At 42.8% G+C, this 9725-nt stretch overlaps 1 protein-coding gene across 2 annotated transcripts; it reads left to right on the forward strand.

The window, feature by feature from the left end:
- The first annotated feature begins 2794 nt into the window (after window positions 1–2794).
- Window positions 2795–9215, forward strand: LOC101756882 (alcohol dehydrogenase-like 4). 2 transcript variants are annotated; one of them, XM_004983302.3, is made up of 10 exons: window positions 2795–2980; window positions 3093–3229; window positions 3350–3399; window positions 4571–4914; window positions 6801–6904; window positions 6997–7072; window positions 8181–8242; window positions 8381–8476; window positions 8582–8743; window positions 8925–9215. In XM_004983302.3, exons 1-10 carry the CDS (start codon window positions 2911–2913, stop codon window positions 9039–9041), a joined length of 1218 nt encoding a protein of 405 aa, XP_004983359.1. In that variant the 5' UTR covers window positions 2795–2910; the 3' UTR covers window positions 9042–9215. The 2 variants fall into 2 exon arrangements, with proteins under 2 accessions (XP_004983359.1, XP_004983360.1); XM_004983303.3 differs by having other exon boundaries at window positions 6822–6904.
- Window positions 9216–9725: the final 510 nt, after the last annotated feature.

The raw sequence follows: 9725 nt of genomic DNA on the forward strand, positions 1-9725 counted from the left end.
CTTCTGAGAGATTTAGCACTAGCTTAGTTCCAAATTTTTGATCCTTCAGTCCTAAACACTCTTACACTTGTATTCCAAATTTTTGGCAAATTTTTCTGAATTTCAAATTTGAAATTCAAATTTCGGTCAAATTTGACCGAATTTGATTCTTTTTGCCAATTTCTTTTCTTTTTCTTTTGGAATTGCCTCTAATTGCTCAAAGTCATTGTAATGCCTCAAATGGCAACTGTTACAAGATATGCACGAAATTGTAGGCACCATGCAGGCACCTGCATGGCACTGTACGCATGCACTTTAGTCCCGGTTTGTTTTACAAATCGTGACTAAAGAGGCGACCTTTAGTCCCGGTTTGTAACACCAACCGGGACTAAAGGGATATGTCCACCGCCTGGCGTGGCAGCCCCGTTAGTCCCAGTTGGTTTTACAAATCAGGACTAAAAGAGAGTCTTATATCCCGGTTGAGGGACCCGTGATAAAAGACCACCCCTTTTTAGGAGATATGTAGTCTACGAACCAGTACTAATACCGAGTCCTCAAGCAGTGACGTCTTCGATTTGCTTATTAGGACCTTTTTATTTTGTGTGGCGGAATGTATGATTGTCTATTGATACATTAGCATCATATATGAAATATACTTTCAGCTAACACAGAAACATGTCATAAAATATATGATGATGGTTTTTTGCTGACGATGCAGAAAAAGGGATCAATTCGCACCTTTTACTAGCTACTAGGTACAATATTGATGAGGAAGAATTACAGGCCCCAGCTCCCTTTTTTGACCACACAAGAAAACAAAAGGACAGCATGGTGAAACATTAATTTTTCATCTTTAAAAGTAAAGATATTTCTTATTTATGAAAAAAACAAATAAAACTAATAAAACAAACATCAATTTAATATTATTATGATTTTAAAAGTAAATATTCAAATAAAATGTGGATTTAGTATTTTTATCAATTATGAGTTAAATTAATAAAACATCATTAATTAGTCTTTATTTTTGAAAATTTTCATTTAATTATCTATTAAAGTCATGTTGTGGACAAACAAATATAAAAATTAGGCTAATATTGGAATCACATATCGGGTTAGGTGAATTAAGAATATGTACACCTTAATACCTCAGTCTATCTCCCAGTTATATTGTATTTTGTTTTAAACTACTAATATGAATAACAACACATCTAGTAGAAGTGTGGCTATAAGATATCTTTTTTATATCAAGATATGGATATCATCTGTCTCCATAGAGGAATTTCACTTTCCACACATCGTACCGAAACCATATTTTCAAAAACTAATTCGAAAATATTGTGGTACCCATTTGTCAATTGATTATAGATGTTTCGAATATGAATGTTGTTTTTTAAGATTAAGGAAAATATCATGTCTTGAACATTCACAAGTGAATGTCTACGACCACAAAGAAGACACATATGTAAACATGACCAAAAGATACACGAGTACTTAGACTCCGAGACTAAAACTGAGGATAAAAAACAAGAAAGAAAGAGACTAAGAAAAAAAAACTAGTTTTTTTTATGTCCTTGCTTCAACCTTGCTTTGATCCTCATGCAGCAACAAACACCTCACATCCGCTATTTTCTTAGAAACTTTTGATGTTAGGATCGTCCTGCGTGACAGACATGTGTTACCTGGTAATCTCTGCCGCTTAGAAACCACACTAAGTCGATCTTTACCACGAACTCCAGCAATTCCACATCAAGCACACTAAAAATAAATAGGTCACCACCATTTCTCCAAGCTGGTCATAGTATCGCTATCCCAAAGACTCCAAGATGACGCCCCAAGAGGAAAGCAATGTCAAGATGCTACCATTGTCTGAACCAGCGAGCCGGTTCTTTGATTTTCACCTAGACCTGTCCAGTAAGGTTGAGGTCCTCTCAGCAACGCCTTCAAGAAGAAAACCGATGCCCATAGCGTCATCGTCGTCTGCAAATGTTCGAGAACCGAGCTAAAGCTTTCACCCGAGAATATGCACACACTGACGAGCACCAACCTCTGTCTGTCGCCACTGCTGCCGCAACACTATGAATGTTGTTATGTCGGATGTGAAATCAGATAATTGGATTATCCATATCCCTATTTCATCCCTACAAACTTTTATGCATGCTCTCCGGCGAACAAAAAAAGATGGTGAGTCTGGCAACGTTGCACCCTTTGAGGAGGACAGATCACATCCTCCGACTGGAAGGAGGCCAAGTTGAAAGAAGCAGAGACCAGCTTCACATGATACCTACGAGAAAACTTATGTCTGTTCCTTCGCTGACAATCCGCGCATGCGAATGCCTGAACTTTATGTCTCTAGTCTCTTACAGAGGGGCCGCCCAAGCGTGCAGCACGGTAGCTTTACGTAATACTCGTCGATGGAAATTCCATAGCCGAAAATAGATTAGCCCCTTGCTTATTGTGACCTTTTTTGTTTTGTATGGCTGAAAATATGATTGTCCATAGATACATTAGCATAAATAATGAAATATACTTTGAGCGAAAAGTAAATATGGCATGAATATGTGACGATGAGTGTCTCTTGTTTTAGATACTGACGATGAGTCTTTGTTGACGATGCAAAAAGAAAAACAGATCGATTTGCACCTTTTACTAGATAATAAGCACAATATCGATGAGGAAAAATAACAGACCCCACCAGCTCCCTTTTTGACCATAGTACCATACAAGAAAACTAAAGGACAAGAGAAGGAAAAGGTAGCTGTAGCATCGATCTCCTCTAGCCTCCCCTGCCTCTGGCTATATAAACTGCCGGCCTCCCTCTGTCTCGCTCGCTACCATCACAACAGCCAAGAGCTCCACTAATTTCCTCTCGCTGAGAAGAAAACTAGCAAGGCGGAGAAACCAGAGAAGGAAGGCATCGATCGAAGGCGCGCCATGGCGTCCAACGGCAACGGCAGCTTGGCGAACGGCGCCTCCACCCATGGAAAGCCCATCAAATGCAAAGGTGTTGGCCTTCATCAGCTTCTTCTTCTTAATTGTTCTTCCGCCCTGCTTCTTAATTTTTCTCCGGCTCGGCCATGAACGGCGGCTGACCGTGTTTGGTTTGACTCGTGCAGCGGCGGTGGCGTGGGGCCCCGGCGAGCCGCTGGCGATGGAGGAGGTGGAGGTGGCGCCGCCGGGGCGGCGGGAGGTCCGCGTCAAGCTGCTCTTCACCTCCATCTGCCACACCGATCTCAGCTTCTTGAAAGGAGAGGTATATATGTACTGCCTCGTGTTGTCGGTGGCTTGATTCTTTACTTGATCCCTTGACTAATCTTTTCTATTTGTTCGTGCTGCCGGCCGGCCATGTTGCTGTTCATATCTGACGTGATAGAACGAACAGCAGCGCAAGTTTCCCCGCATCCTCGGCCATGAGGCAGCCGGGTGCGTAATCCTGCTCCCCGGCCTCCTCTCTCTATTTTTTCTTATAATATATCCTCATCTTATCTTATGACATATACGTATGTTTTAACAAAAGTTATTTTGAGAAAGATCGTAAACCCTCCACTTGTTGGAGTTTGTCTGAGCTTATTTAATTTTTGTAGCATTATCTCTCTGTTTTTCTTTTGCGCAAACCGTTACGTTGACTTGTACTGGAAGTTGAGGTTCATTTTCAGCTTTTCAAGTTGCAACTACGAGGTTAGGCGTCTTCAAGGTTAAGAATGTCAGAAATTTCGAAATTTTTGGGGCTTTTCTGTAAAGTGCCATGAACTGTAGCATGTTGACATTCTAGGCAAAAAGTTCCTGGGCAAACGGTGATCAGCGCCAGCATGCACCCGCAAACTTCGAAACGTGTACCTAGCATATTTTGCACGGAAATGATAAACTTTACCTTGCATAGTAGTTGAAACGAGCTTCCCCTACAATTCTATATGTTTTACAAACATTTCAAACAGAAAAGACCGTGGGATCCTCACGTAGTCACGTTTACATCTTGGCGAGATGAGAGATCTTTTTGGCCTTGATAGCCTGGATGGATGCATGGGTACTGTTAGGCCAACCATGTGCTGCATACACATCCAACATAATTTGCAGGCAACAGATGGAGACGAAGAACCAATTTGTTGGCAATTAATGCTCACATGGCTAGCTTTAGTCGATCTGCTTTTGGCTTTAATCAACCGACAGATTCTGTTAGCCCATACATGCACTGCTGTACTAGTTAGCTAGTGATGCTTCATTGATCAAGGAACAGATAAGAAAAGACCATGTAGAGATGAATCTGCAAATACTGTTTTCATGCATTTCCCTGTGACGAAATCAAATATCTGGATGAATATGTAATCGGGCGACGAAAGTTTGGTTGAAAATTATAAGAATGGCACCATCATCTATTATATCGTTTGGTCGGAGGGCAGTGAATTATTCACTAGAGGTAACATCATATCATAGATATAAAACACAATGATGATCACACAGTTGGTGCTTGCTAGAGAATTAAGATTGGACACATACAACTCACTAACAACGACTTATTGATGGATACGTGTGCACTAATATAAACGACAGCCCCTCAAACGTGCCCCTGACGGCGACATGTAACTTGTGGCTCCAGAGTGGTGGAGAGCGTGGGCGACGGAGTGGAGGATCTCGCCCCCGGCGACCATGTGGTCCCCATCTTCAACGGCGAGTGCGGGGCGTGCGCCTACTGCAAGTCCGGCAAGACAAACCTGTGCGGGACCTACCGCGTCAACCCTTTCAAGAGCACCATGACCTCCGACGGCGGCACGAGGTTCTCCGTGGTGGACGCGTCGTCCGGCGAGCGCCGGCCGGTCTACCACTTCCTCAACACGTCCACCTTCGCCGAGTACACCGTGCTGGACGCGGCTTGCGCCGTCAAGGTCCACCCCAAGGCGCCGCTGGAGAAGATGTGCCTCCTCAGCTGCGGCATCTCCACAGGTAAAGGAATCAGCTTCCTGTACGTTTTGCTCTCTCTGTTTATAAATTATTTGAATTTGAACAAATTAATAGAAAAATAGATTAATATATATACAATATCAAATAAATGCACACCTGACAAGATTAAAAAAAGTTTGATGCTATAAATATTTGTGTATTATATAAATTTGATTGAAGCTAGAAAAGTTTGATTTAGGATAAAATTAAAATACCTATAATATAATTTGAAATGGAGGAAGTAGCTTTGAAAACAATTAATTGGTTGATTTGACGTGGCAAATTGCGCTGGACTAATTTGACATGCGACGACGTGGACATGGTGTGGCCGCTGCACCATCCTGTGTCATCCTGTGTGTTTAGGAGTCATAGGAAGGCATCGTTCAGAGTCATGCATCATTGTACCTTCGTTTGAGAGCATAGGTTCTCGTGCCTCTAGAGGGTTTAAACCCTTGTAAACTTTGACAACCAAGCGTATAAAAAGTACATTTTAATTGGTCAAAAAATGCAAATGGATACATCTGTTGACGTTTGGAAGCAAAGCTAACTCTACAACTACACTTTTATACCCACTACTCCCTCCGCTCCAAATTATAGGTTGTTTTAGCTTTTCTAGATTCATCCATATATGTTTGTATGCATCTAGACATACACTATATATTTAGATGCATACAAACATATGTGCACCTAAAAAAAGCTAAAACGATCCACTACTAGAGAACTGACCTTCCATCCAGGTACTCTTATCCTGATTGACTTTGGACTCGGGACTAAAGTGTCTTTAGTCTCGAGTCAAAAATGAGGTCCCGATGGGCACCGGCAAGAAGGGCTTTAGTCCCGGTTGTAAAAACCAATTGGGACTAAAGCCCCCAGTCCCGGTTGTAACGGTTAGAAATATCGTACCGACATCCCCTGCCCCGGTTGGAATTACAAAAGATTCCCTCCCCCCGAGGTCCCTTCCCACTCTGCCCCCCTCTTCATTATCTTTCTCTCCTCCTCCTCTCCCATTCTTCCAGGCACCTTATCCTCTTCCTTCTCTTTCTCTCCTCCTCTCCCATTCTTTTCCAAGCAGGCGGCCGGGCCTCCGGCGCGGGCAAGCCGCGGGCGGTGAAGGCAAGGAGGAGGTGGCGCGAGTCCGGGTAGGCGGCCACGGGCGGTGCAGGTCCAGGCGGACGGGCCGCGCGGCGCGGGCGGGCGGCCGCGGAAGGCCGGTGGGTGGCGTAGCGCGGGCGGGCCAATTTTTTTTATTTTTTTTGAAAAACCAACCGGGATTAATGCCGCATTTTCCAGTAGTGACCTATAATTTGGGACTCCTGGGACGGAGTAAGGTCGCATTAATCAATCAACGTCCAGTTGTGTAAGATTTGTCTACTCAAAATTGACTCCCTATGCTATGAAAAGCTAAAGTCCTAGAATTTTTCTTGTACCCAGGATATAATTTTTGATCTTAGACTGGTTGTAATCGCAAAAGAGGAAGACCTTAGACTAGTCTTACAGGTCACTTTATTTGGAAGTAATTGTGATTGTGACGGTTCATCCTGTCACTGTCTCTAACTTTCTAGAAGTTTCTACGAGTGCCTCACCAACGTAGCAATCGATATGAACTGGGCTTGTATAATGAAAACAATTTACCTGCGGGATGAAATCGTTGTCGTGGTACCAACACACATCCATGTCCAAGGAGGCTCGTAATTTACTGAAGATGTCTGTAGGTCGACAAAGACTGCAGCGGTCTCATTCGTGGGTTCGTGACAAATAATGAATAGGAATAATTCTACAGGAATTTTTCATGTGAACTGACCAGTTCTCACCACATTGTGCGCGAGACTACCATGAGCTCGCTTCAGAGAAACTTTATCCATTACTGATCATTCAAATAACTGTTTCAGTTGTCCTCTGTTTGGCATCAGGTGTTGGGGCTGCATGGAACACTGCAAACGTTTCTACGGGGTCCACAGTGGCAGTATTTGGGCTTGGTGCTGTTGGTCTCGCGGTCAGTAAAACTTAAACATTTTCCCTCCAAATTAAAAGGAGGTTTACCTCTCGATCTAAGCTTACCATAAAATGTGTTTAACTATTTTCTAGGTTGCTGAGGGTGCCAGGCTACGTGGGGCAGCTCGGATCATTGGTGTAGATATAAACCCCGAAAAGTTCACCAAAGGTGCGCAGCCACGTCTTTTCCCTATATCTTTTCTCTTTCTTTTGGCAATTTGTCCTACTTTAGCCATTTTCACATCCTTGATATAAGTGATGAAACAATGATGGATTAGATCCCAACTGAAATTTTCTCATGCAAAACGCAAAGATTAAAAACCTTGCCAACAGCATGCATATATCTTTTCCATGTGATGGATGTTATTTTCTAACTGAAAAATCAGAGTATGCCAATAGTACCAATTAAGAAGAAAGCAACACATAATTTCAAACTTGTCAATTAATTCTATTCTCAGTTTCTACCTCCTGTCAGCAAGGCCTTGCTCTGCCTTTAACGCCACTTTATGTTGAACTGGAGGTAGTTGTTTTGTTGAAGTTGAGGAAAATCACGATGACATTTTTTGTTCAACCTAGCGTGTGCTCGTTTCTTTTTCCAATATGGGGTCAACGAGTGTCCCATGCATGCCCTGCCTTTCTCGTTGAAAATGTTCCCACATGTCTCTGTCAGGGAACAAAAAGGACACAGCAAGTTGCGGTAAAAGAAACTCACAAAAAGAGCCCAAAGGAAAATGCTCAAATAATATCTGTTTCAACTTTCGACTAAAAAAATTCGTCAAATTGTTTTACCTTGTCACTGCTTTTGTAGATAGCGGTTTTTTGGAAATTTTTAACAGAAAAGGGCTCGAACCTTCATGTGTGTTATCAATTAGCAGAACGTAATTGTAATTTGTCAATTCATTGAAGCCTTGCCTGGCTGAACCCACCTTTTTTTCGTTTGAAGTTGCGCTACATCGCGTACAATGTCTGCGTGAAACGGAAAATCTGCGTGATGAAGGTCGAATTATTAAATGCAGTGGGTACAAGCAGAACTTTGCAGCTATAGAAGTCTACCCGGCCCGTGAAAATTGCAGTTCTTTTTCTTTGGAAAAGCTGCTAATTGTGATGGAAACACTACAACAGAGATATTCGGTGCTGCTGATGATCTACTAGATATTGACTAACAACGAACTTAACATATATACAAGAAGGTGTTTTCGCAAAAGAAAAAACAAGAAGGTGCTATGGAATTTTTTAAAATCATCTATTCTTAACGCTGACTTGAAATGTGTCTTCAGGGAAAGAGATGGGCGTCACGGATTTCATCGACTCGAAGGCCTGTGACAAACCGGTCCATGAGGTACATACGTACGCCTTTTTATTCTTTTTGCAACAAAATGTATATCAAGCTTTTCATTTTTCTTTTTTGCGAATAAACCTTGTCATTGGTTAGCTTTATACAGTGTGCTGTGTTAAGCAGGACTGAATTGATGCGCAGGTGATCAGGGAGATGACGGATGGGGGCGTCGACTACAGTTTCGAGTGTACCGGGATTAATGATGTGCTGAGAGAGGCTTTCCTGTCCACACATGATGTATGTCGAGCTTATCTATCGATCTATCTGTCTGTATCTGTATCTATACCTATCTATCTACCTCTATAACTTTGAAAGTCATGGATGCGGCTACATTATATGCAGGGTTGGGGCCTGACGGTGGTACTGGGGATCCATGCGACACCCAAGATGATGCCGTTGCACCCGATGGAGCTCTTCGACGGCCGTCGGATCACCGGCTGTGTCTTCGGCGACTTCAAGGGCAAGTCCCAGCTGCCTGACATCGTGGACAAGTGCATGAGTGGGGTATGCTTACTCACTGCATCTTCTGCTGTAAAATTAAGTTTCTACTTTCTACCATATTTTGTCCTTCTATTTTATTTCTCTCCCTCACAGGAAGTTTTATTTTGTGAGACCTTTTATGAATTAAAGAGGTGCCAAATTAGTTTTTGCTTCATGGTAAGTTGTTCTTTTGTTATTTCAACAGGAGCTGAAGGTAAATTTTGATGGGTTCATAACGCACAAGATGCCCTTCTCGGACACCAACAAGGCCATCCAGCTTCTGGAGGAAGGCAAGTCACTTAGGTGCGTGCTCCATTTCTGATGGAGAGTTTAGCCCTGTTTATGTTACAAAAATAAATGTAGAGTTTTTTTAACCAGTGCTGAGTTGTATAACACATGTGCATCGGTGCTATCTATTGTAAAAATGTGTGCGATTTGAGACATTTATTCAGAAGGACATAATATTTATCATTTCTGATACAGCTTGCTTCTTTTGTACTCCCTCCATCCTGTAATCACTAGTAGAGAATTGGCTTTCCGTGCCCCCTTTTATCCCGGTTTAAAGTTGGCCCGGGATAAAAGGTTCACCAACCGGGACTAAAACTCGGTCACTGGTGGGGGGCTCACCAACCGGGACCTTTTATCCCGGTTGCAAAGGCTAGTGGGAAAAAAAGACTCTGAGAGGCCTTTTATCCCGGTTTGAAACACCAACAAGGTGACTGGAAGGTGACTGGAAGAGGATTAAATCCTCGAACCCTTTTATCCTGGTTTGTAATACCAACCGGGATAAAATGGGGTCTTTTATCCCGGTTGGTGTTCCTCCACGAGTTAATACAAAAGGATAGCATCCCCTACATAGTCAGATGTGGTGTGTAGGTGGGATGGCAAGGAAGCTACGCGTGAGGCTGGAGGTTGTGGGTTCGAATCCCACGAACCGCGCACGCGCATATTTCGTGTGAAAAATCGCATGACTCGTGCGGGGGGCACCTCCTGGGAGCTCGGGAAT

Source organism: Setaria italica, chromosome IX (assembly GCF_000263155.2).
Source record: "Setaria italica strain Yugu1 chromosome IX, Setaria_italica_v2.0, whole genome shotgun sequence".
NCBI lineage: Eukaryota > Viridiplantae > Streptophyta > Magnoliopsida > Poales > Poaceae > Setaria > Setaria italica.

What these genes read in the sequence shown, in the direction of transcription:
- LOC101756882 (XM_004983302.3), top strand. Translation starts at nt 2,911, where the DNA reads ATGGCGTCCAACGGCAACGGCAGCTTGGCGAACGGCGCCTCCACCCAT. An exon ending in TTGGTGCTGTTGGTCTCGCG is followed by an intron (nt 6,905 to 6,996) that starts GTCAGTAAAACT and finishes ACTATTTTCTAG; the next exon opens with GTTGCTGAGGGTGCCAGGCT. An exon ending in CCCCGAAAAGTTCACCAAAG is followed by an intron (nt 7,073 to 8,180) that starts GTGCGCAGCCAC and finishes ATGTGTCTTCAG; the next exon opens with GGAAAGAGATGGGCGTCACG.